The sequence below is a fragment of the Zootoca vivipara genome, chromosome 14, assembly GCF_965207765.1.
Source record: "Zootoca vivipara chromosome 14, rZooViv2.hap1.1, whole genome shotgun sequence".
NCBI classification, from domain to species: domain Eukaryota; kingdom Metazoa; phylum Chordata; class Lepidosauria; order Squamata; family Lacertidae; genus Zootoca; species Zootoca vivipara.
Window position 1 is genome coordinate 30,200,308 of NC_142597.1, and position 26,519 is coordinate 30,226,826.

At 49.0% G+C, this 26,519-nt stretch overlaps 1 protein-coding gene and 1 long non-coding RNA gene across 2 annotated transcripts in view; both read right to left on the minus strand.

Annotated features, from left to right (window-relative positions):
* Positions 1-18,542, minus strand: part of LOC118097265 (maestro heat-like repeat-containing protein family member 2A) — a 28,572-nt gene extending 10,030 nt beyond the window's left edge. The window contains exons 1-18 of the mRNA XM_088658199.1: positions 18,489-18,542; positions 18,071-18,190; positions 17,825-17,935; positions 16,463-16,601; positions 15,510-15,550; positions 14,407-14,548; positions 13,076-13,128; positions 12,880-12,987; positions 12,057-12,176; positions 9,968-10,138; positions 7,931-8,062; positions 7,411-7,490; positions 6,780-6,888; positions 6,450-6,596; positions 4,966-5,070; positions 4,335-4,458; positions 3,238-3,353; positions 1,207-1,359 (exon numbers count right to left, since the gene is read on the minus strand). Of these exons, the coding sequence (XP_088514325.1) occupies positions 1,207-1,359; positions 3,238-3,353; positions 4,335-4,458; positions 4,966-5,070; positions 6,450-6,596; positions 6,780-6,888; positions 7,411-7,490; positions 7,931-8,062; positions 9,968-10,138; positions 12,057-12,176; positions 12,880-12,987; positions 13,076-13,128; positions 14,407-14,548; positions 15,510-15,550; positions 16,463-16,601; positions 17,825-17,935; positions 18,071-18,190; positions 18,489-18,542 (2,025 nt within the window). The remainder of the gene's footprint in view (positions 1-1,206; positions 1,360-3,237; positions 3,354-4,334; positions 4,459-4,965; positions 5,071-6,449; positions 6,597-6,779; positions 6,889-7,410; positions 7,491-7,930; positions 8,063-9,967; positions 10,139-12,056; positions 12,177-12,879; positions 12,988-13,075; positions 13,129-14,406; positions 14,549-15,509; positions 15,551-16,462; positions 16,602-17,824; positions 17,936-18,070; positions 18,191-18,488) is intronic.
* A 535-nt stretch (positions 18,543-19,077) lies between these two features.
* LOC148683555 (uncharacterized) lies at positions 19,078-25,076 on the minus strand. Its single transcript, XR_015946972.1, has 2 exons — positions 24,293-25,076; positions 19,078-22,507 (listed from the first exon to the last, which is right to left on the minus strand). It is a non-coding gene; the product is annotated as an uncharacterized LOC148683555 (long non-coding RNA).
* Between the last annotated feature and the right edge of the window lie 1,443 nt (positions 25,077-26,519).

The window sequence follows — 26,519 nt, forward strand, 5'->3', positions numbered from 1 at the left end:
TTCTCTACATGAACAATAAAAGCAACTGATATGGGGTTTTAACAGTCAATATACAATACTTAAAATACAGGTCCAGCGGAATAAAACACCATAAAAGAATAATTTTTTTATTGATTTTACAACTTTTAACGATTATATAATACATTGATATAGCAACCTGTGCTCTGCCAAGCTCGACTTCCCTCCCTCCTTCTTCTGGTTTTCTTATGTCAAATTTATTTGCCCGCATTTTTAATTTCAACATCCTATATCAAATTTAATATATTGTCCAGTTTTTATCTCAAATAGGAGTTCCTTAATTAAATGTTGTGAGTCTTACTTATCTCAGTCCTGTTAGTGTCTTTATGTGTTTGCAATGATTCTATAATATTTTATACGTATATTTATACATTTATTTTAAACATTTTCATGCAACAAAATCTGAAAGCCTTTTAGGTCTAACCCAGTGTTTCCAAAACTTTTTTGGTTGATTCCATACTCAGTACCCCAGTACCCCACTATCCTACCTTACAGAAATCATTTTGCACCACCCACTGTGGAAGATAATAACATAATGAAATCCAAAACAGTATTGATTAATTGCACATTTATTCAAAATCCATTTCACACTGTATTGTTGAATTAATTCAACAAAATCGATGAACGACCCAGCAATAGCCTGATAGCTGTTTACACCTCCAGCAGCCCCCTGCCACCCACTTGCCTCTTAGAGCCTCCCTAGGTAATCCCACTGCCCTCCAAGGGAGGCACTACCTCCAGGGATCAACAAACTAAGGCCCCAGGGCCGGATGTGGCCAATCGCCTTCTAAATCCGGCCCACAGACGGTCTGGGAATCAGCATGATTTTACATGAATAGAATGTGTCCTTTTATTTAAAATGCATCTCTGGGTTATTTGTGGGGCCTGCCTGGTGTTTTTACATGAGTATAATGTCTCCTTTTATTTAAAATGCATCTCTGGGTTATTTGTGGGGCCTGCCTGGTGTTTTTACATGAGTATATAATGTCTCCTTTTATTTAAAATGCATCTCTGGGTTATTTGTGGGGCATAGGAATTCGTTCATTATTTTTTTTCAAAATATAGTCCGGCCCCCCCCACAAGGTCTGAGGAGCAGTGGACCGGCCCCCTGCTGAAAAAGCTTGCTGACCCCTGTTACCTCCCACTTTGGGAACCGCTGGTCAAGTCCCTCCCTCACCTGGCCCTTACCTTGTCCTTCAAGGCTGCCCTCTGCTCCTTCACGACCACCTCAAACCACAGGAGGACAGCCTGGTCGCAGGTGGGGCTCACGGCTCTCAGCTGCTCCAGCAAGGTGCGCAGGAAGGCCAGGATCTCTTGCGGGGGCAGAGCACGACTGACAACCTGAGCCGGGGCAGGCAGGTAATGAATGGGGAGAATGTGCTCAGATGCGCCCCACCTTTGGTTGTCATCTCCACACCCTCTCCTTCCTTGGGCAGGTGCTGTGACCTTGCAGCCTTATCAGCTACTAAGGGTCCTTTAAGTTGCGCCCAGGCAAGGACAGAGACAGTCAATAAGACTGGGGTTGAATTCAGAGAAAGAATTTAATTCTTTTTAATAAGAGACTCAAGGTGATCAGCTCACGACAAGAGTAGTGAAACACAAATTGCAAAGCTTCTTATACACTTCTTTGGGCTCCTTTCCCCCTCCCTGTAAATGTGCGCACGCAAGGGGGTCACGCATGCAAGGGGGTTACAAATACATATAAGGATCTTCCTGTGTCCGGTCTTGTGCGTAAACACATGCTGGCTCAACAAAGCTTTTAGCCTTCAGTTTATGCGTCAAGCTAGCAACTTCCAGCAGCCTTGAGTGAGACTACACATCAGGCATAGCAGCTGATAAGCCCTTCTGTGTTCCAGACAGGGCCAGCTCATCCGGCCTTGATAGCTTAGCATTCTGTCTGATTTCCCCTCTGGCACACAGAGGCATAGAGGCAAAGAGGAAAGCATTTTAAGCGATTCATACAATGCAAGCAATGCAAACTATAGGATCAGATCTAGCTCAATAATACAATTAGCAATTCTCTCTCCACAACCTAACTCAGGGTCATGGAGGTTCTGGGGTATTTTGGGGGGTGGGGGGCAGGGATAAGTGTATGACAGGGTTGAAATAGTTTTGTTACTATATTTACCAAGCAGGGTGCCTGCAAGTGGATCTCTTGGGATCCTACATGGAGGTGAGAACAAAGTAAAAGAAGGATCGATCTCTCCCCCCCCCCAACTCCCAAAAGCCCCCTGCCAGTCTTGCCTGCCTACCTGCCCTTCTCTGGGTTTCACTGGGATGGCTGCCTGGCAGAAGATGAGGCCATAACATGGGGAGAGATGGATCAATCTGCCCATTGCCCTTCTCTTCGTTTCTCATTTTTCCCAATCAGTGTGGTGTAGTGGTTAGAGCAGGCATCCCCAAACTGCGGCCCTCCAGATGTTTTGGCTTACAACTCCCATGATCCCTAGCTAACAGGACCAGTGGTCAGGGATGATGGGAATTGTAGTCCAAAATATCTGGAAGGCTGAAGTTTGGGGATGCCTGGGTTAGAGTGTCAGACTAGGACTTGGAAGACTAGGGTTCAAATCCCCCATTTGGCCACAAAGTTAACCTGGTGTGACTTGGCGGGGGGGGGGGCAGTCCCTGCCTCTCAGCCTAACCTACCTCACAGGGTTGTTGTGGGGATTAAATGAGGAGGGGGCGAACCATGGATGCCACTTTGAGCCCCTTGGAGAAAAAGGTGGGATATAAATGCAATAAGGAAACAAAATCTGTCAGCTTGTTAGTGCAGATTTCCCCTTTTTCGTATGCGCATTTTGCCTGACACTTGGAGCTTGCAGGAAGATAAAGAGACCTCTCCTAGGCCTTGTGGGTTAGGGCTTGGATTTGGGACTCCTGATCCCAGTCCCAGTGCCCGGTGCTTATCACGTCAGGATGTTGGTGGGTCGATCCAGCTCTTCAAAAGGACTGCCACCTATCTGGCTTTGCCTATTGCTTTAAGGGCACCACAACGGGTAGACATGGGAAAGGCGGGTGCTTTTCTCATTACTGAACCTCTTTGCTGCACCTGTTGAACTTCTGCCTTGCCTAAAAGGTGGCAACCCTTGGCTGGCCCTGGCATCATCCAGGGCCAAGGCACGTGTCCCTTTCCACATGATCCACCGCCCCAGGAGGATGAATCCTGCCTAGGGGTGCTATTCTCCAGGTCGAAACCTTCTCCCAAGCACCTTACAATACCTTCGCCAGCTGGAGAGAGGCTGTGCGCACCTCCCGGGGGCTGCTCTCGCTCCGGAGCTTGCGTTGGATGCAGTGAAGCTGCCAGGCCACCAAGCGGCCCCTTGGCCTTTGGGTGCCTGCAGGAGATACCCAAGAAGGAAGATTCCAACTCAACATCAGAAAGATGACAAGGCGGTGGTGGACTCTCCTTCCTTGGAGGTTTTTAAGCAGAGGTTGGGTGGTCCTGTCAGGGGATTCTTGAGCTGAGATTCCTGCCTTGCAGGGATTTGATGACCCTTGGAGATCCCCTTCCAACACCAGAATACTATGCCTCCTGTACCATCCGGCATCCTGTTCTCACAGTGATCAACTAGATTCCCGAATGGGAATCCCGCAAATGGGGTGTGGGCACAACAGCATCCTCGCTCAGTCGTGAAGCTCACTTGAGTGTGACCTTGGGGGCCAGTCACCACCTCTTAGCCTAGCCTACCTCACAGGGTTGTTGTGAGGGTAAAATGGTGAGGAGGAGAACCATGTACACCACCTTGAGATCATTGGCAGATAAAGGTGGTATATTAATTAATTAATTGATTGATTGATTGATTGATTAAATAAATAAAGTGAATTAGCACGCTGGTCCCTGTAGCCCAATATTGCCTGCACTAACTGGACGCGGGTGGCGCTGTGGGTTAAACCACAGAGCCTAGGGCTTGCCGATCAGAAGGTCAGCGGTTCGAATCCCCGCGATGGGGTGCGCTCCCATTGCTCGGTCCCTGCCAACCTAGCAGTTCGAAAGCACGGCAAAGTGCAAGTAGATAAATAGGTACCGCTCTGGTGGGAAGGTAAATGGCATTTCTGTGCGCTGCTCTGGTTCACCAGAAGCGGCTTAGTCATGCTGTCCACATGACCTGGAAGCTGTCTGCGGACAAACGCTGGCTCCCTTGGCCTACAGAGTGAGATGAGCGTGCAAACCCAGAGTCGTCTGCGACTGGACCTAATGGTCAGGAGTCCCTTTACTTTACCTTTAACTGGCAGCAGCTCTCCAGATGAGGATGGAGCGGGGAGTTCCTCTCAAGTAAAGGAAGACCTACATTGCAAAAGGGGCTAGACAAGCTCACCTTGGGTACTTAGCAAGACCCTGATGCAGTCGACAGCACCCTGCCGGATGCTGCCCAGCACGTCACAGGTGAAAGGCCCCAGCACCCCAGTCAGGTGGCTGAATTGTTCTGGGGGGATCCGTGGCTGTGCAAAAAGAGGGAGAAAGGAAGCTGCCATATACCAATTCAGGCCATTTGTCTGCATTGTCCACACTGGCTGGCAGCTAAGACTCCACCCCTAAGAATAAAGCAAGATTCTTGCCCTCAATATTCTGAATTAACTAGGAACCCAGGCCAGGCTTTTTAGAAGAAGCAACCCTTGGACTGGTAATTTTTAAAAAGCATATTAGGAACACAGGAAGCTGCCTTATGCCGAGTCAAACCATTGACTGATCTTGCTCAATACTGTCTCCACTGACTGGCAGCAGTGTCTGTCCAGAGTTTCAGGCTGGGGATGTTCCCTGCCTTACCTGGAGACGCCAGGGATTGAACCTGGGACCCTGTGCATGCAAGGCAAATCTTCCATCACTGAGCTATGGCCCTTCCCCAAAATAAGATTCTAGTCCTCATAGTTTGGAATCAAGGACTGTTAAATAGGAGCATCAGAAGCTGCCTTAAATTGATCCATCTAACTGAGTATGGCCTTACTCACGGAAGCGCTGGTCTTCTGGCAATGGGCCCGAAGCAAGTGCACCCCAAGCTGCAAAGCCCGGGCACGCTCCCATTCCCGCTCCGACACCATCCAGTACCCCAGGAGCTGCAGGGAAAATGGAGGAGAGGGGGAGGAACAATCAGCCCCGGCCTGAACCATCCCGTCTTTGGCAACCCAGAAGCCATACTGGTTAACAATGGGCAAGGCTTCTCCCTCCCAGAAACCCCACAGAGTGAGTTGGAGGGTGGTGCATGTCTAGAGAATGTCCTGCTAGTAGAGCTGGATTCAAGATTGGGGGGCAGTTCTCTTGGCCCTTGCAGGGTGTAGTACAGGCACCCCCAAACTGCGGCCCTCCAGATGTTTTGGCCTACAACTCCCATGATCCCTAGCTAACAGGACTAGTGGTCAGGGATGATGGGAATTGTAGTCCGAAACATCTGGAGGTCCGAAGTTTGGTGATGCCTGGTGTAGTAGTTCCAAATGGGGCCTGCTTGGTGTTGGCCCCGCACTTGTGAAACCCACTTCCAACAAACATTCACTCAATGCCTTTGCTTCCAGAGGTCAAGAAACCCCCCAAAGGTGATCTCTTCCCTTCTCAAGAGAGCTTTAGCTGATCTAATCCAACTGAGCCTCTCTATCTGCACTCAGAATGTGTTGTATTCTGCCTGAGCCTCTGTCGTTTTTGATCTTTTGTTGTACGTTGCCTTGCTCTGAACGGAAGCTTAATGGAGAACTGGGGTGATGCAAATAAATGAGTAAATATACACAGCTCTGGCTTCTCAAGAACCGCACTGTCATGGACTGGTTGATCACAGAGGAATGGTGGGAGGAACCAGCTGGGGAACCCCCAAGGGAAGAAGGCTCAGAGTCAGGGGAGACGGTGGTGGGACAATGATGAGTGGCCAGAGGGAGAAGACTGGGAAGTGAAGGTGGCGTGACTGGGAAGTGAAGAACAGGGTTTAGTGAGCAGGAAGAGTCTGTGGCAGAGAGAAGTCCAGACTCAGAGGCAGAAGCTGAGGCAGGGGAGGAGAGAGGCCAAGAGGCAGAGAGGAGTCACAGGTGTCTCCCCCTCCTGCTGTGACCAGTTCCCCTTCCCTCTTGTCTCCCAGAACCATAAGAGGCATGAAGAGGGCGGCGGAGAAGTTAGCTTCAAGCAGGCGCAGTCTCAGATTGCTTGGGATAAATCCTGAAGAGGAGGGGACTTAGATGGGAGGGAAGAGGTGGGGATTTTCAGTCCTGGCAACTGATTTTCATTGAATAAGACTGCTGGGAATGAACTGCATTAGGTGTGGCATTCCACCAAGTCTGTGGAGATCACGTGTGATTACCGGCCTGTACACTCCTGTGTGACATCTACTCTGCCCTCCCTCTGGCCTGGGAGCAAAATGTGGGATGAGAGGAAAAGGAGAGCAGCAGGGAGAAAAGACAGACTTAGCAGTGAGGACTAGAAACTTGATGCAGAGGCTACCTCCCGCCCTGCTCACCTGGAAGGCCTGTTGGAACCACTGCAAATTGGCACTCTCCCTTTGCTCCACCCTCACCTCCTCTTCCTCCAGCAGAGTCTCCACCAGTTCTGACAGGGATGTCAGGACACCTGTATGCAGTGCTTGAACGCTGGAAGGCAGCGGTGCCTAGTGGTGCAGAAGGAGCAGAATGCTGTTGTTGTATTTTATTTAACAAAATTGATATACTACTTGAGGGTACTAAATCCTCAAAAAGATTTACGAGGAACATTTTGCAGTCCCAGGAGTGCTCCTCTTTCAGCAGGCAATCAGCTCCCAAGGAGCCAGCCCCTTCCCGACACACATGCACACCTGGCCTGCATCCGCTGCCAGCCCCAAAGGAGGAAGAGCAAAGACGCTGCTCAGGGCCACCTCTGCCAGCACCTGGTTCTCCTCCCGGCTCAGCTGCTCTGGCACGTGGCTGAAGGCAGAGGAGGAAGGTTGTCAGGCTTCACCATCAAATAGGTATTTGCTACTTCCCTTTCTTGACCATCCCCGAGCCTGTATTGCAGTGGGTTGGACTAGATGACCTTTGGGGGTTTCCTTCCAACTCGAGAATTCTATGCGTTCCAGAGACAAAGTGGCTGAGGGCTCCATATCTGGGTAACCCAAGGGTAGATTCCCACGCAAAAAGTTTGCCAGCTGATGCCTGCAGCAGCCAGTGGAGGGCTGCATTTGTGAACAACCCATCCCAGAGGCCGGCAGGCCATTAACGGCAGAGAAACTAAAGAGTGGAAAGAGGCTGGGTCACACCCTGTCCTGGAAAAACAAAATATCCCTTTAAGATGAACAAGGGCTGTCTGCGGTAATATGGCACTCTGTGTATGTTCAGAGGCACCTGGGGTTCCAGAACTAAACTTGGGCTTTGAAATCAGAGCTTGAAAGTGGCTCAGATGGATGCACACCCCATAAAAAGAAGGGGTGCTGGAAATGGGGTACTCACCTCAAGTGCCGGAGGGCAACCATCACTTGCTGGCGGACAGGGGATACAAGGGCGTCGAGGGGCTCTGCTTTGATAATGTCCTGGAACAAATGCCATGCAAGGGAAGTGCTTAGCATGGGCAATGAACCCTTGGTCAGGAAGAAAGTCAAGACCTTGGTTTGAATCTTTCCAAAGAATCCTCCCCAAAGGGTCGCTATCCTTTGGGCAGCACACCTTAGGCCATCACTCACCTTCCAGGGCAGACCTGGTGGGTGACCAGGGCAAGTGAAAATGCTCAACGTCTTGACGTCACTCATGGCCATCTTTCAGGGGTGTTTTTGCTGAGATTCCTACATTGCCGGGGGTTGGACTGGATGACCCTTGGGGGTCCCTTTCCAACTCCACAATTCTATGATTCTCCCCACCAGCAGCACTTCAGGGCATGAGCTACTGACCACCCCCACCCACCCAAAATTTTAAAAACCACACTTTATTAACCCTTTCCAATGGCTTCGCCTAAGCGCAGACAAAAGCAACTCACCACGAGGAGGTCAAGCAGGAGGCGTTTTTGGGGCAGGCAGAAGGATGGGGCATCGCCTTTGCTCAGGATCGAAAGGCTGATATCAGACACACACTGGGAGAAGCTCAGGGCCAGCTCAGCATCCGTGGCTCCCTGGGGAGGGACAGGAAAGAGTAGGAAGGAGGCTGGCTCCACAAGGAAAAAGACCCCCCACATACATACATACATACATACATACATACATACATACATACATACCTTTCCTTGAGGAGGTTATGGGGAAGCTCTGAATGGAGGGAAGAGCCTCATAGCCTTGCTAATAAAGACTCCTTTGTCCCATGGAGTGTTTCATTCCATCCATCACACCCTTGTCATCATGTACTCCCAGAACAGTGATCAAAAGGAACATATACTGGATTTATGCTTTCTCTCCTGGCTTCTAACCCCACAGAAAAGGAATGTGGGATTTTGGAGCCCATCCGGCTCAGTATTGCTTAACCCTGACTGGCAGCGACTATCTGGGGTTTTACACAGGTGACAGCCCTGCCAGGGGATGCCGTTGGGGATTGAACCTGTGACCTCCTGCAGATTCTTTATGACTGAGCTGTAGTATATGGGAAGCTGACTTATACCCAGTCAGAACCATTGTCGTGGGCTGAGCAGATGTGGAGGAGTGGTGGGAGGCGCTGGCTGGGGAACCCCCAGGGGAAGAAGGCTCAGAGCCAGGGGATTGGTAATGAGTGGTCAGAGGGAGCAGACCAGGAGGAGAAGGAGGTGTCAGGAGCGGAGGAGGTAACAGGGTTTGGTGAGCAGGAAGAGGCAGTGGCAGAGAGCAGTCCAGACTCAGAGGCAGAAGCAGGGGTGGGGACCAAGAGGCAGAGACGAGGCAGGCTGCTGAAGAAGCCAGGGACTCTCCCCCTCCTGCTGCGACAAGCTCCCCTCCCTGCTGGTCTCCCAGAACCAGAAGAGGTACGAAGAGGATGGAGGAAATACAGGCAAGACGACAAAGCCTCCGATTGCTTGAAAAGAACTGGGGGAGCAGACTTAGGCAGCTATGAGAAGGCGGGGACCTTCAGTCCTCACAACTGCCTCCTTGGGGAAAGCTCTACCAGGAAACATTGATGTGCTCACTAGGCCTGAGCTGTGTTGTTGCTTTGAATAAAGAGTTAACTTCACGGATACCAAGTGAGTTATTGCTGACCTACTCCTGACAACCTTCAAGGTCCGTGTCGTCTGCACTGACTGGCAGCAGCTCTCCAGGGTTTCAGGCAGGGGAGAATCTCAGACCTGCCTGGAGATGCTGACAGGGATTGAACCTGGGACCTTCTGCATGCAGGGCAGGTGTTCTGACTCTGAGCTACGATGGTCCTTTCCCTGAAAAAGGAAAGCCAGCTCAACAACTCCCAGCCAGGCCCACAACCTGTGTGTATCAAGTAGGTACCTTTTTTCGCCCAGTGGGGCAGCCCAGTTCCTGCAAGACAGAAAGGACAGCTGTCAGAATGGCCCCCATTCTGTCTCCTTCCTCTTGGGCTATGTCCCTCCACTGACAATTCCTGGCCCAGGGCCAATGACAGAAAGTTGAGAGATCCAGTGAGAACCTGCTTCCCACCTCCTCCTTTTTCATTTATTAGCACCCACTGCCACCTTCTCCAACGTTGCACCCTTCAGGTGTTTGGGAACACAATTCCCACCAAGCCCCTACTGCCCCCAGTGGGCACCAGGTTGGGGGAGGCTGACATGTTGCATCTAGACTATCTCCATGTCTGCAGCCTTGAAAGTGGTAGCCACCCACTTTTGCTTCCACAACAACCCTGCGAGATAGATTAAGCACAGAGAAAAAGTACTTTGCCCAGGGTCACCCTGGCTGGGTGGGATTTCAACCCGCTGACCACATGTGAGCCACAAGCTGTGAGAGGCTCCCCCCGGGCACCCCCTCTGCAGTGGCCCCTGCCCTCTTTCTAGTTAGCTCCCTCCCAGCTGCCCCTATACCCCTACTGCCCATACTCTGGCCCCAATCCTTATCCCTGCTCCTCTCCATTTGTGGTGGTGAAGACTCACCGCAAAGTAAGTCAACTCTGGGCCGCTAGATGTATAATGGCGCAGGATCCGCGGCACAATCTCGCTCGTCAGCAGAGGCACAAGCTGTTCCCGGGGGGCACGGACCGCCATGCTGCCGTAAAGCAGGAGGAGAGCACTCTTCACGCTGCCCCTCCCTGGCTCCGGCAAACTCTATGGTTGAGGAGGAAGATTCGCATTCGTTGCAAAGCAGTCACGTCTCCCAGGGATCCCATTTGCTTCCATAAGCAGAAGCAGAAGACTCTTCTGATGAGAGTCTCAGTCACTTACTCTGCAATTGAGCTATGGCCCTGGAAATGGTAAATTCTGCTCTCATGCCTCCCCAACTCCACAGCCGCTGGGGGAGAGAGGGAAGAAAGAAAAGGGGGGAAGCAGGGAAGTCTGAACCTGGCCAAAGTGATGGTAAGCTGAATCCACCCCCTCGGAGATCACCTCCTCAAAGCGACTCAGGGTCTGGAGCACAGCCGTCAGCTGTCCCTCAGCGCAATAGACCACACACCAGCAAACCCCCTGTGGGTGAGAAGGAATGACCCTAGGCTGTAACCACCTTCCAGAAAAATCCAGACTCCCTCCCACAGGATCCAGTCCCCCCGCTTTTCCATCTTCTTCCTCCGGGTCTATCTACACTTCAAGTTTATCTCTTGAATATAATAAGAATGAAAAAGTGTCATCGTGCTGCAGTTCTCGTGCTGGCCAACAGGTGGCACGACACACTACAGCATGACGACAAGCTGGGCCATTGTGACAATGGTCAGAGAGCAAGGAGGAAGAAAGCAGAGATGGAGGCTGGCAGGCAACTGGCCGGGCATCCCCGGTGTGTTATCAGGCACGTGCCCCAGGCAGACAAGTGAGCGGACAGGCTGGCAGCTCAAGCAGAGGACCAGTCAGGAGAGGCTAGGACAGCAACTATTCTGCTCTGCTGCTGCTGCCCACCTCACACTGATAATGCTAGTTGGTAGGTGAGCTGTAAGACGGGTTGGTGAGGCCTAAGGGTTGGCGAGAGGAGCAAGCACGGGTGCAGCTCCTACTTAGCCTTAAATAGGGATGGGTGAATCAGTGAAATTTTGTATTTCTCAGTTGCTCATTTTCCCAAACTTAAGGTTCCATTCTCCATATTTCTGCATAACTTTGAGATTGTTTTTAAGTCCTCATGAAGATGCATCACCCAGTTCTCCTAATGCACAATTTTGCATAAGATTCACATTTTTAGAAATGTCCCCTAACATTTTGCGCTAGCGGAAAGCACCCAGCATTTCTCTGGAATATGAAGAAACCCAAAAGATCACAGAGGGATGACATAATTTTTCAGTCCCTTGGTGAAAACAAACAAACAAACTACCGTAGGCATTTTCATGTTCAGGTTGTCAGGCAAAGCAGAATATCCATTCCTACGGTATCACATTTGGTTAAAATCAGTGTAATTTTGAAAGGTTCAGCCCACCGTCTTGATTCAGAGTAGCATCCAATTGTCTCAGAATACAAACAAAAACCTGCTCCATGATCTCAGAGTATGTTTAGCATAAACAGAAGACCGACGGCTAATATGAGAGCCAGCCTCAAAATACCTGAAGCCATGGAAGATGGAGCCAGCTTGTTTTCTGCTGCTCCAGAGGGAAGGAGCTGAACCAGTGGATTCAAATGACAAGGAGGGAGATTCTGACTAAACATCGGCAAGAACTTTCTGAGGACAAGAGCTGTTTGTCTATGGAACGGGCTCCCTCAGAAGGCTATCCTTCACTGGAGGCTTTTCAGCAGAGCTCAGGTGCTCACCTGTGGGGTTTTATTTAGTTTCGATTCCTGCATTTCAGGAAGAATCCATGACCCACAGCCATTCAACCTCCAGGGGAGGAGAGTCCACGACCTGCCAAGCTCACGAACCATAGAATTGTAGAGTTGGAAGGGATCCCCCGAGGACCCCCTGCAAGGCAGGAATCACAGCTTGATCTCTGGAACCGTTGTGCCAAATTTGGTGCTGATATCTTGCATGGGTAAATTTGGTGGGGGTGGGGGGAGGGAAGCAGGTTGATGCAGGGCATATGCCGCCCCCCCTGCCCCCCATAGCAGGGCTTGCCTTTCGCTGGGCTTCCTCCGTGTAATCTGTGTGCAGCAGCAGGTCCAGAAGTGTCTGTGCCACCCCATCCGTATCTCCTGCGGCAGACAGCGCCATCCCCAAGGCCTTGTAGAGGAAGCCCTAGAGGAGAGGGAGGGAGGGAGGTGGCAAGCTGAGCAGCGCAGACCCCAGCCAGCCAACGACATAGCAGACACACACATCCACAACCAAGGTGTCTCACCCACTGCGGCCAAGACCTTAGGCACAATTTACCTCCAGTCTATTAGAAGGACCTGCAGCTGGGCCAAAGGGGGCCCACCTGGACTAGCATCCTCTTCACATCGCGGCCACCCAGACACACCAGTGGGAACCCTGCAAGCAGGACCTGCGTGCAACAGCAACCCTCTCCTCTACTGCCATTCGGAAGCATTGCTGCCTCCGACCATGGATGCAGAGCACAGCTATCAAGGCTAAGAAGAGCACCAATAGCCGTCTCCTTCAAGCATTTGCCCAATCCTCTTTTAAAGCCATCTAGGTTAGACTGGAGAAATGGACAGAGGAGAGAGATGTCCATAGCTATGCATTTCTGGTATAGAACGGCATTGCAAAATTCAGAGAATTGCACATTTTGAAGGACGTGCATGCATTCCAGTTTGTGAATGGCTTCACAAAGTGCTTTGGCTTTGCAGGTGAACCAGATCAAAGTTATCCCCCACCCCTTTGGTGAATGCTCCGGCCGTCCAGCTGTTCATAGGAAGGTGAGGGGCTGGGCATTCATTGTGCACAAATATGGGGAGATACCCAATATTGGTGGTGGTGGGGGGGGCAGGGGGAAAGCACTGACTTTCTCCGCAGAGGAGTTGTGGTAGGTGTTCAGCTGCTTGGCGAGTTCCTTCCCCAGCACCAGGTTCCAGCCTCCCGCTTCGCTCCTCCGCAACGACTTCTGCAGGAACTGAGGAGGCACCGGTGGAAACAGGGGTCACCGAGGAGGATCAGCAGTGCCACAAGAACAGTTCGTTTGCTCGCCCCACTGGCGTTACCTCCAAGAGTTTGGCTTCCCAGGCTGCGGGCTCGAGCGTGTACTTGCTGTGGCCTTGGGGAGAGGAGCAGCATTAGACAGAATCAGACCAGCCAGCTCAGTGCAGCCTATCCAGGCTGGCAGCAGCTGTCCAGGGCAGGAGGTGCCACTGGGGAGTGGAGTCAGCGCTCCTTTTGGGGAAGCCAAGGAGCGCTGGGTGATTCTGGCATAGGCCGGAGATGGGCCAGAGTCACACCCATAGAAAACCTGCAATCATAAAAATAAGGCGCCACCCAGCAACATATAGAAACCACTTCCAGACAAGGGTTGTGGCTGGCACCTGAAGCACTCTTGCAATAGGGCCATGTCACAGATCTACATCAGCTGTGCCAATTTAGGCAGACTTTCGGGGGGGGGGAGAGGGAGAACTCTGTAGGACTCTGACTCGCTAACAATATTTCCCTAGCCAAGTGAATTACTGTTGTTATTATGACGCGTGAATTTTGATGCTGCTTATTGCCAGATTAGACCTCTAAGGATTCATCTGCAATTGAGCAGATCTAGATGGTGGGTGGGTGGGGCTTCCCCAGCACTGTTCTGGGGAGAGAGCTGGCATGGTGCCGTGTTTAGAATGTTGGATTAGGATCAGGGACAAACCAGGATTCGAATCCCTACTCGGCCATGAAGCTCACTGGGGGCCCCAGGGGGCCAGCCACTGCCTCTCACCTTAACCTAACTCCCAGGCTTGTTGTGGAGATTACATAAGGAGTGGGGCAGAACCCACATGAGTTCCTTGGGGGGGGGAAGTGGGATATAAATGCAACAAATTGCATAAAATGCATTCCATAGTGGAATACAAGGCTCATATTCAAAACATGCCAAATATATGTGAAGGTTGCCAAATGCTACTCATTCCTTTTTTTAAAGCTTTCTATTATTGATTTCTGGTTCTGCTATCTTGTGTTTTTATTCCTCTTGTTCTTATTGTTATTTTTAGCTTGATGTTTTGTTTGTTTTCATGTTTATTGTGTCTGCAGATAAAATAAAAAATATAAACAAATAAATGCAACCAATAAATTCAGTAAATAAATATACATCAGCAAAGAAATAATTTATAGATTTCCTTCCCAAAGGCTTTTTTTTAGTTTTGTTTCCTGTTTTTTTAGGGGAAGGGTCAGAAGATTCCAGGCTCAGGCCTGGTGGCAGATGTGGAGGTGCTGGCTTTGTCGGACACCACCCTAGAGGAAAGGTCGTCCTCCAGCAACTCTTGGCAAAAATTGATCCTCTGCACACACAGGTGTGTCAGCTGAGCTCGGCAGGGCAGGGGAGGGTTGGTTTTTCCTCTCATCTCACCTTCCAGGTAGCGGACCAGGGCAGGTATCTCCACCCACCAGTGCTCCCCCACATCCCTGTAGGCCTCTGGGCGTAGGGCGTTCATCAGGAGCAGCACGGCACCTCCTCGGCCGGTCCCTTCCAAGGGGGAGACAGTGAGGGCCTGCAGAGGAGGAGAGCAAGGGTCTCGAGGTTAAGCATCAGGAAGGTGGTTCACCCAGGTCAGGCTGCTTCCACCTCTGTGGCCTTCTGGAGTAAGGTTACCAGATTTTTTTTCAATGAATCCAGGGACCCTTTTGAATGATAGGATTTTGTCAGGGGACCGATTTGTAAATCCGGGAACAGCTGGTAACCAAAAATCTAGAGGCCGCCGGGGTCCCATCCTCACCAGCCTAAATCCACACCCAACACAGACTGGTAAATGTAAAGGTAAAGGGACCCCTGACCATTAGGTCCAGTCGCGACCGACTCTGGGGTTGCGCGCTCATCTCGCATTATTGGCCGAGGGAGCCGGCGTACAGCTTCCAGGTCATGTGGCCAGCATGACAAAGCCGCTTCTGGCAAACCAGAGCAGCACATGGAAACGCCGTTTACCTTCCCGCTGTAGCGGTTCCTATTTATCTACTTGCATTTAGACGTGCTTTCAAACTGCTAGGTTGGCAGGAGCTGGGACCAAGCAACGGGAGCTCACCCCGTCACAGGGATTCGAACCGCCGACCTTCTGATCAGCAAGCCCTAGGCTCAGTGGTTTAACCACAGCGCCACCTGGGTCCCTAACGCAGACTGGTAGTGAGGCTTTATTTACTTATTTTTAAACAAGTCACCTGTTTCAGCTAGCTCTCTATTTTCTACACACCAACTTGCAGCAATGTCTCTGAAGGGTTTCAGGCAGGGAAAGGGGGTCTCTCGCAGCCCTACCTGGAGATGCCAGTGGGGATTAAAACGGGGACCTTCTGTGTGCAAGGCAGGTGCTCTGCCACTGAACTGGGCCTCCCCCGACCTTCTTTCTTAGGAAGCATATGCGGGTTCGGGTCCAGTTTCCTCCAGGAGTCTAGCAACGAGGCAGCCCCCTTTCAGAAACCACTAGAAACCTGAACCCCTCCCCAGTTACCCACATCACTTACCAGGAGCCGCGCCATCAATTCTTGTGGAGTCGGTAAACTCCCTGGAAAGTGGAGGGAGGAAGAGAACAAGGGGGAGGGAAGTGGGGGCTGGTGTAAATAGGAACATAGCAAGAGAGTTGGCCCATCCGGCAGTGGGGTTTCAGACATGAGCCTTTCCCAGCTCAGCCGGGGGACACTTGGGACTGAACCCGGGGCTTTCTGCCTGCCAAGCAGCTTCTCTGCACTGAGCTGTGGCCCTTCTCATCCTCTCTACCCCAGAATCTCCTGCAGACTGGCAGAGGACCCTGAGACAACTTCATCTGCATCCCTAAATCAATGGGATCAAAGAGACATTGGGGGGCTGCCTGTGGTGGGCTAAAGGTAAAGGGACCCCTGACCATTAGGACTCTGGGGTTGCGGCGCTCATCTTGCTTTACTGGCCGAGGGAGCTGGCATACAGCTTTCGGGTCATGTGGCCAGCATGACTAAGCCGCTTCTGGCGAACCAGAGCAGCGCACGGAAATGCCGTTTACCTTCCCGCCAGAGTGGTACCTATTTATCTACTTGCACTTTGACATGCTTTCAAACTGCTAGGTTGGCAGGAACAGGGACCGAACAACGGGAGCTCATCCTGTCGCGGGGATTTGAACCGCCGACCTTCTGATCAGCAAGCCCTAGGCTCTGTGGTTTAACCTACAGCACCACACACGTCCCATTGTAGTGGGGTAGGAGAGCTGAAAATAATGCCAAAATATTCCACATCTGGCAACCCATGTGCCCCGTTGGTTTCAGGTAGTACATGGGTAGACGAGTCTAAAAAGCCTGGGACACAAATTTTCACGGTCCTCTAGCAGCTATGGTGGCTCGTTTACCAGAAGTTTTGTATCAAACTAAGTCTCCCAATGTATATTCTGCTCCCCCACTCCTGTGCTGCTTGCCTTGGAGGGGCAAGCATCGGGCATGGTGGCACCCACCTGTCCCCAGGCCATTCTGCTTGTGGCCCACCCGGCGTAGTCGCTGCTCTGCCAGCAGTCTCAAGGCGTGGCAGAGGGGGGTGACTAAAGCCATGTAAGGGGGCTGCATGAGGTAGCTCAGCAACTTGGTCCACAATTCCTGCCAGGGAGAGGAGGGAGAGTTCAGCGCTTGGAGTCAGTTGTCGTCTCTCTGGCCCTACAGAACCCATTTCTCCTTAAAGCCCCAGTCATTCACCTCCATCCCTCAACATCACTTCCCTGCCCTGCACATGTAAGGGGCAAGTTCCTCAGTCGGTACATGCTCAGAGGCACCCTTTTGCTCCACATGCTGCAAGGCTAAGTGGACAAAAGGTTCTGGATCAGACCTCTTGGCCAGGGGTAGCCAATGGGGTACCTTCCAGATGTTGGACTTTAACCAGATGGTTAGAGAGGGTACAGAAAATTTCATTTTTGGAATATCTCATTTTATATATATATATATATATATATATATATATATATATATATATATAATGAGATATTCCAAAAATGAAACACACACCCCGCATTTTCCGGCATATAAGACGACAGGGCGTATAAGACGACCCCCAACTTTTCCAGTTAAAATATAGTTTGGGATATAGTCGCTGTATAAGAAATACGATTTTCCTGGATTAAAAAGTAGTCTTATATGCAGGAATATACAGTGTGTGTGTGTGTGTGTGTGTATGAATGATATTAAATTTTATATAAAATTTATTTATTTGGTTTCTCAGATTAAATTTTACAGTCACATATCTAACATAAAACATAAAAACAAGATTCCAAGGAATCTCTTGGACTTTCCTCCTCCCCTTTGTGGGTCCCATTGTTAATCATTTCCTCCTGCATCTTTTATGATAATCCAAATCTTTTACCTCTCCATTGTGTCCAAAATTCACCATTAAACTACAAGTGATATTCCAATCCTACTAACTGTTAACAATGGTCTTTAAGATAAGTTATAAATTTCCTCCATTCCGTATTAAAATTTTGGCCCTCCTGACTTCTGATTCTTCCGGTCATTTTAGCCACTTCGGGATAATCCATCCACTTGATCTGCCATTCTTCTCTGGAAGAATGGCATTTTTTGGAATATCTAACTCACCACAGCAGGGCTGTCCGGGTTTGGCCAAACAAGATTGTTCTGCCATAGTGTGGTTCCCTTTTATGACTTTCATTACCAACAATAGTATTTTATGCAAACCCCCAGTGGCTCATGTAACACTACGGATTCAGAACACACACACTGTGGAATAAAACGTGTGAGAGAGAACAAACTACCGTAGGAACCCCATCTCCCCTGCCATTGTTCGATATTCCCAAATTCAAGGGGTCCCTGACCTGGCTGGTGCCCCTTCCCGAAGCCACAGCGATGTGGAGGACCTCTGCGCTGGCAATTCCGATAGCCTTCTCCTCCAAGCCGCCCAAGGGGAGGCTCAGTGTGGGGTGTGTCTGAAAGGAGAACAGTGGTGTGGCTCATGAGATGGCCCCCAACCTGCCCCCGCCCCCCGGCTGACCTGAAATATCCAGGTTTCCCTGCCCTCCCTCTCAAGGGCAGGGCAGGGCAGGGTCCTTGGGCCCCCTCACCAGCTGGTGGGCAGACACGGCCATCTGCAGGGAGACGTAGTTCAGAGGCCAGCCTTCGATCCTCTCCAGGTAGCTGGTGCGCAGCAGCCTCCCAATGGCGCGGAGCGTGGCCAGGCGGACCTGAGAGCCAGAGCGGGCGGGGAAAGAAAATGCCCCATGCCATGGGGCACCACGAGGCACTTAAAAGTGTCCCACCTACGGCACACGACTCAATGGCAACCTGGAGGACTGAGTCCCTGGGCGCCTTGGGTGCCTGCCCAGAGTCTGGGGCCTGCTGCTGCTGCTGGCCACCCCCAATCCCTTCTCCTTCTTACCCTGGTGCTGTCGTCACCCAGAGCGGCCTTGACTACCCTCACACACAGCTGCCTCCTGCTCCAGAGCTCGGGCACTGGAAGACAAAGGCGGGTAAGGCTTAGACTCCCTCCAGGCGTTGAGGGAGCCTAGCTCCCTTCATCATCATCCCATTGGCCATAGTGGGACCTCTGGGAGCTAGAGTCCAACAAGAGAGAGCGAGAGAGCTTGCGCTGTAGTGGTTTAGAGTGTTGGACTAGGACTAAGGAGACCAGGGTTCGAATCTCTGCTCGGCCATGAAACTCACAGGGTGTGACCTTGGAGGCCAGGCCCTGCCTCTTAGCCTTGCCTACCTCACAGGGTTGCTGTGGGGATTGAATGAAGAGGGGGAAGAACCATGTAAGTCCCTCTGAGGTCATTGGAGAAAAAGATGGGCCATAAACGCAACAAACAAACAAACAAACAAACAAACACAGTGGTACCTCGCAAGACGAATGCCTCGCGCAACGAAAAACTCGCTAGACGAAAGCGTCTTGCAATGTTTTTGGTCTTGCAAAGTTTTCTATGGCCGCGCTACGCAAGACAAAATTTTTCGGTGGTTTTTTTTTTTTTTGCCACAGCAACCTGCGCTTCGCAAGACGAAATTATCGCTAGACGAAGCGACTTGTGGAAATGTAAGGTGGATGACTGGCTTCCCAAATTGACCAGACGAAATCTCAGGCAGTTGAACAATTTTATTATTGGTTTGTCGGCAAAACAATATGGAGCAGTAGGGAAAAAACCATTCCTCATTCTGCCCGACCCATGGGCATACACAGAGTGCTTTTATACCTTTTTGACAGAGTGAAGTGAAGATCAGCCTTTCTGCAGTACTTCATCAACCAATCAAGAGAGAGCACCCCAAGATGCAAAGTCACCCGCCCAACTCTACTAGGTGGCGTTATGTACCTGGTACCTTCATACACGTGTCTATGTGGAATTTTACAGGCACAATTGTGGTTGTGCTCTACTTATAATTTGCGGTGGGCTACATCCTCTTGCTCTTGTGGTTTATGCTAGAATTTCTTAGAAGTGCTGTGTGTGGTTAGATCTTTGCATTAGATGTGCAAACATGCTGTGCCTGTGTGCAAAGTGCTGTCTAATTTACTTTCTATCAGAGGCAGAGAGATTTAGAAAATGGAGTTCCTCTTGCTTTTATGGCCTGACCAGGATTATTCTGGCCCTGGTCATTGCCACCCTATATTCCCTCCTCTTCAATATGGAGATGAAGAACAGGTGTGTTTCTGCATCTCCATTTGATTGACCCATCGCACTACAGTGTTTCCTGGTGTTTCCTGCTTGGCAGGGGGTTGAACTGGATGGCCCTTGTGGTCTCTTCCAACTCTATGATTCTACAGAGGAGCCAGCAGCTTCCCATGCTCCAATGTTAGGCCAAAGGATGGGCAACAGAGAGCAAAGTAAGTGAGGAAGCTTCTGCTGACTTTTCCCAGGCTTGTTATTCAGCTTGTCTCAGAAGGGCTACCAGAAGCTTTATACAGACCAAGGTTCTGCATAGGGCTAAGACAATAAGAAAGAAAATTAATATTATGAGCAGAATCTCTTTTAACTATGACCAACCTGGGAGCCAAGAACTAATCTAACTCCATACACTGGGCAGACCTGCACCGTCTAGGCTAACCTTGTGGTACAAATCAGCCTGCTTCTTAATGTTTTTAACATCACTCTCAACACGTTTACTCTGGTTGTATACAGATGCTAGTTCAGAGCCCTCAGAAGATTGCTGGGCTGCAAAGAGGTATGTAGGGCAGAAGAAGGCTAACTGGAAGCTTGCTCAAATGTTAGGTTTTGACTTCCAGGGAAATAGTGCAAGGCAGATAGAGAACTTCGGGGTGGCGGCTGCCTTTTCTACTGAACAGTTAAAATACCTGACCAAGGCTGTTAAATGTTTCTTAGTGTCACCAGAACTAAAAAGGTTCCAGGAACCTCCGGCTGTGATCAGGAACTAGCAGTCATTAAAGACATAGTACATTGCTTTTCTTAAATCAAATAGCAAAATATTTTACAAACTGACCTAAATTTTGTTACCTGGCACATTCAGACCTTCATTTTGAAACTTCTTAACTTAAGGTATACAAGCTAGTGTTTCTAAAACTTGTGAATAACGTGCATTACTAAGCAGTTTCTTAAAAATGCTACCACACATACACATGGGGTTGGAAACTTTCCTAAGGGGGAAAGGATAATTCATTGTTAGGATAGACACCATCAGCTAATTCATAGGGCTATACACAAACTCTGAGAGCCTGTAGATTAAGGCATTCAGTCTGCAGAACTGTCAGTGTAAAATAACCATGAAAGTTTTTTTTTTTTCTGCTTCAGCTTGATGCTATAAAGCAGAGTAAAAATGCTTGCTGAATTTAAGCCTGGTTCAGCTTTTGATTAATCTATTTCCATAACTCCTAAGCATTTTCTGTTGAAGTTTTTAGCCTTCGTGTTAGACCTAACTGGGAACACATATTTGCATTATACAAACATCATTTTTGTCGAAGCACAAGTGCCACTTTCTACTACATTGCATTTCCATTTGAGGCACACAAAAAAATCGCAATACAGACTTTTGGCAACAAAGGGTTCTTTCTCTCAGGTGGGCCATGAATCTATAATGGCCACACTAGTCTTCAGAGATACTAGGATACTATAGTTGCTGGAAATCTAAAAGCCAAGGGGCTTTAGCCACTGTTTCCAAAACTTTATGTCAGCAGGAAAATACACAGTTCTCTCTCAGCTCAGTACTGGGCTTCAATGCAAATCAGTGGGTTTCAAAAGTTCCTACACAGTTCTAAAGGCCAGGAATATATATATATATATATAACAATTGGAGGTTTGTCCTAGCTGAGCATTTGGCTACAGAAAGAATGGCTATTGTTCCAGTTTGCCAGAATCAGGAGAGGCTTGCATTAGATATCAGTGGACTACCAGAAGCTTCTCCCATCATTTCCAAAGCCAGAACTGAGGGGTGCACCTGGCCAGCTCTTCCAGTTACATCCCCAACCCAGCTATAGCCCTGTATCACCTAGGGAGTTGCTGGAACCCTCCCCATATCTGTATGACCTAGGGAGTTGCTGGAACCCACCCCATGGTTCAATTTCTGAAACTGTTTTGGGTCTGTTCGCTCAAGTGAGGCAGGTACACTGCCCTTCCTTCCAAATTAAGGATACTGCTTTGGGGGCAGGTAGACTTCTACTGTGGGTCCCACTCAATTGATGCCTCCCATACAAATATACATACATACATACATATATAAGGGTCTAAGATTTACTGCGTCTCCTTGTCTCCTTGATGTTTGGTGCTGCATAAGATGGACATTCCTCAACCCGTGCGTCGAGTGACAGCGTCCGGAGTGTCACAGCAGGGGCTACTTCGGTTTCCCATGCGCTGGGCGTCTTTTGCCGGTCAGACGCTGCAAGGGGAAACTGGTGCACCGTGCGCTGGGTACCCACTCCTGATTAGGTACAGCAGGGTGTGGATCCAGGGGGTCATCTCAGGCACTTTCACCGGATGGAATGGATACCTCACCACCTAGGAATGAAGAGGGTCTCGTCTCCCTTCCTTCAAGGATTCACTCAGGGACTCGCTAGCGTCAGGCTGGAACCATCGTGTCAGGCTCCGCAAGGCTACACGCTCTTCGCTCGAGTGATTTCCTGTAGATAAAAAACAAAGGAGGGGGGGGGGAGAGAGATTGTCCTTGTAGCTGCCGCTGCTGTTTTAGAACTTCTTGCTGGTTAGTCCACCACCAAACTCTCCGAGGTAGTGCGTCCCACGTATTGGACATTGAGGTGTGTCTGGCACACAGAAGTCATCTCTGGGATGTAGCAGCAGTTAGTTGAGAAGTCATCTCTGGGATATAGCAGCAGTGCCTTACAGCAGTCTTTGCCGAATTTCACAAGGCTTGCAACAGGATTCCACGTCTGGTCCATCTTTCAGGATCTCCCCGTGGTTTCTCTTTCCTTCCACAGAACTTCATGCATGTGCAGGGTTAAGGAGGGGTCCTTTAAATCCGTATTTGCCTCCCATCCAGCTGCCGACGGCTGAGTTCTGCTAGGATACTGAAGCCTGTTTTTCAAATTATGCAAAGTCTTGTGGTTTCTAGAAGAAGAAAAAACTTACAGCTGCTTTGTAGCAACGGGCTGTTTCCGTGAGACATAAAATTTTTAAAGTCAAAGCATTTAGAGCAGTAGTGTTTTTGTAAGCTGAAATGTGGACCTCCAAAGCATAACATCTTTTTCTCCCTACTTTCACAGCAACGGTCTTGGTCACACAATGTCACACAATAGAATGTCCGAAATGGCAACACCAGCCAGGCACAGCCACAGTCTCTAAGTGCAGGTTGCAGGAGAAAGCAAGTTGTGCAAATACAAATCATGCAGAATCGCTTGTGTAACCAAATAAGGGGGGTTACGCCACACATCTCTGCCGGAGGTTTGAGAGACTGCTTGAGATTTTTCGCAGCCTGTCTTCCAATGGTAGTGTTAGATTCAAACAGACAATGTCTTTACACACAAATCTCCATTCAGTATAACTTCCTTCTACCTTATCCTGAATTCTTTAGTTGATAAACATTCATTTCATTAAAATATGCAGTTCTACAATTTTTCCAACATGTTGCTGTCACAAAGACATATGAAATGGGGTTGCAGGTAGGAGGGTAAAACCCTTTTTAAACGTAGTTTGCTTTTTGAAGGACTCAAATGTCTCTTTTTCCCCATTCTTGTAAGTTTCCCCAAAATTAAAATCTGCACAGCTCCAACAGGACTTGGGGAAAAGATGTTAATTGTTCAAATAAAATCTATTGTCTCTTGCGTTGTGAACTACTTAAGTACATGATTTTTTCCTTTTCTTTTCTTTTGAAGCCAGCTGAAGCATATGAAAACATTTTCTGAGCACCATTACTGGCATTTTGTCAGTATCCTGTGCGGCGGTAGCCTCATTTCTAGTGTGGTGAATAGCATTTTAAAGGTTGCAGAGATGATTTTTCTGAACCAATCCTCCGCTGTCTGTTTGTACAGCCCTTTTAGGCATAAAATCAGTCTGATGCTTCTTTTGGCTTTTTGGGGCTGTTTCAAGGATATTTAAAAACAGAATACTGGGTGCCTATGTTTATAACAAAGTCCAGATGCAGGTAACTCTTAAGTCACCTTGACCATGGCTCCTTGCCATGCCTGCCAAACCGACGAACTCTCTTCTGCTGGGACCCCCTTGTCCCATCTTTCTCCGAACACTCTTCCTTCCTCTTTTACATTGACCGAGACATCTCCGTCCTAGCAACTGACCTTCACCAGTGACCTTTGAACCCCTTCTGGTTCCTCACTGGTCCTTGAGCCATTATTTGTTGCTGTTTAACCACTGCCTTTCTCTTCATCTTCTTTCTCAAAATGCCTTTCTTCTCTCTGGGGGGGGGGGAATACTGGTTTGCGCCACCCTTTTTCTCTGAACTTGTTGTTGGCAGGACTTGTAAATTAAATTTCTTTTATGACATTCTGAATTTATCTATCATGAATTCTAGGGAAATCACATTTTTCCCTCCTCTTGACCATACTCCTCCCATTTATGGCCCTGTAAAGTATCCCCTCATTCACAGCACACACTGCAAACTTTGCCACACATACCATGCATTGGACACTTTACCACACTCTACCTCCCAGTTTTTCCTTGTTTCCTAAGTATCTATTTGTCAAGGGACCTCCTCCCTACTGACTACTAACATACACATTTTCCTCCTCCCTTTTGCCTCTTACCCAAAGCGCCTGGTTTTCCCAGTTGACCTCTGATTAACTGAGTACTACCAACACGCTGGAGATGTGATCAGGATCTCCCTTCCCCTCATTAAAGGGGGCCAATTCCCTTCAAGGTACCTTTTCCCTTTCTACTTACCCCAGCCGGCTTTTCCTGTTCTTCCCTTCCAACCTCGGTCCTTTTGCCTCTTCGTCCAGGGCACGGAAACTCAAGGGCCACCTCTGATCCTCCGGAAAAAGTCTGCCGGTGTGCACCAGACCAGAGGCGCCGTTAGGAATCTGCGCCCTGTCCAGTGGGGCAAAAGGGGACTGCCTCTGGTTCAGGGAAATGCCCTCATCCGAGTCACGCACGGCACCAGAAATGTAAGGTGGATGACTGGCTTCCCAAATTGACCAGACGAAATCTCAGGCAGTTGAACAATTTTATTATTGGTTTGTCGGCAAAACAATATGGAGCAGTAGGGAAAAAACCATTCCTCATTCTGCCCGACCCATGGGCATACACAGAGTGCTTTTATACCTTTTTGACAGAGTGAAGTGAAGATCAGCCTTTCTGCAGTACTTCATCAACCAATCAAGAGAGAGCACCCCAAGATGCAAAGTCACCCGCCCAACTCTACTAGGTGGCGTTATGTACCTGGTACCTTCATACACGTGTCTATGTGGAATTTTACAGGCACAATTGTGGTTGTGCTCTACTTATAATTTGCGGTGGGCTACATCCTCTTGCTCTTGTGGTTTATGCTAGAATTTCTTAGAAGTGCTGTGTGTGGTTAGATCTTTGCATTAGATGTGCAAACATGCTGTGCCTGTGTGCAAAGTGCTGTCTAATTTACTTTCTATCAGAGGCAGAGAGATTTAGAAAATGGAGTTCCTCTTGCTTTTATGGCCTGACCAGGATTATTCTGGCCCTGGTCATTGCCACCCTATAGAACGAATTAATTTCATCTTGTGAGCCACCACTGTACCTGGAGGAAAAATACTGTTGCTCAGGGAGTTGTTATTGTTGTTTTTTTGTTATCTTTATTTTAGCTCTTGTGATTTATGTGGAAATTGCTTAGTTTGCTTGTGTATTTTTAAATGTTGCAGTTATAGCTGATGACTACGGTACTTTTATTACGTCACATTGATGTATTTTTTTCCATGTTGGAAGCCGCCTTAAGCATGCTTTGAACTGTGGAAAGGCAGCATTCTTGTATTAACAGGAACAAGAGGCAACCATCAGTTCACATCAATTTGTTATTAACCATCATCATAATATTATGATAAATTCTTATCATCTTTTAAGGTAAGCATAACTGACATTAAAAAACAGGCACACTCCCCAATTCATCAGAGTGGTCACCTTTTTTTCACTACCTGCATTTTAATACATTTTTTCTTATATTGTTTTAATTCTATTAAAATTTACTGCAATTTATTTTTAAATGTTATCTTTTATATGTTTTTAGCCTTTTATCTGTGTTGTTTTAATTGGTGTAAGCTACTTTGAGTCCCGGGCTGGAAAAAAGAATATTATTATTATTTATAATTATGGTTTTTAAGCAATGGCTCTAACCAATTCTTCAATTAAAGGTTGTCCTACTGCAGACAGCTCTTTCAAACCAGTCAAGGGACGTTCCTTACATCACTTCAGTAATCTTCACAACAGCCCTGCAAGGTTGATCAGAACTATCAGCCTCCTCCTGTTGGAGATGAGAAGAGGAGTTGGCCTTGGCCTACCTCGCAAGGTCAGGGCCGAGGGCAAATTTGGGCCAGAAACTCTCTTCCTCACTCAACACTCTTAAGATGCTCTTTCCCTGGGAGGGAAGTTGGGGGTCTAAAGTGCAGGGGGGGCAGCTGTATGAGCCTAGACCCCCTTCCTCTCCAGATACTTACGCTGGGCACCGACAATTTCAGAGAACAGCGCCAGGAGCACCGCACAGACGTCTTCTTTTCGCTCTTCTACCTTCCCCTGGAAGACCCCCATCAGCCCAGAGGGGTGCAGACGAGCTGTGGGGGAGCAGAAGGGCCCATAGCTCAGTGCCAGGGCATCTGACTTGCACGCAGAAGGTAACAGGTTCAATCCCCAGTTGGGCTGGGAGAGACTCCTTATCTGGAAAATCCCAGAGAGCTGCTGCCGGTCAGTGTGGATAATGCTGACTTGGTAATAAGGCAGCTTCCTCTGTTCCTGTTAAAATCAGCTCTTGATCTGGAACCATGAGGACTATAAACTTAAGTGCTAGAGGACCTGCTTTGCCTGCTCCAGGTTCAGTCCCCGATGTCATCACCAGCCAGGGCTGGGAATGTCTACCGTGTGAAACCCCAAAGAGCTGCTGCTGTCAGTCAGTGTAGGGAATATTGAGCTAGACTTCCCATGCTCCCAG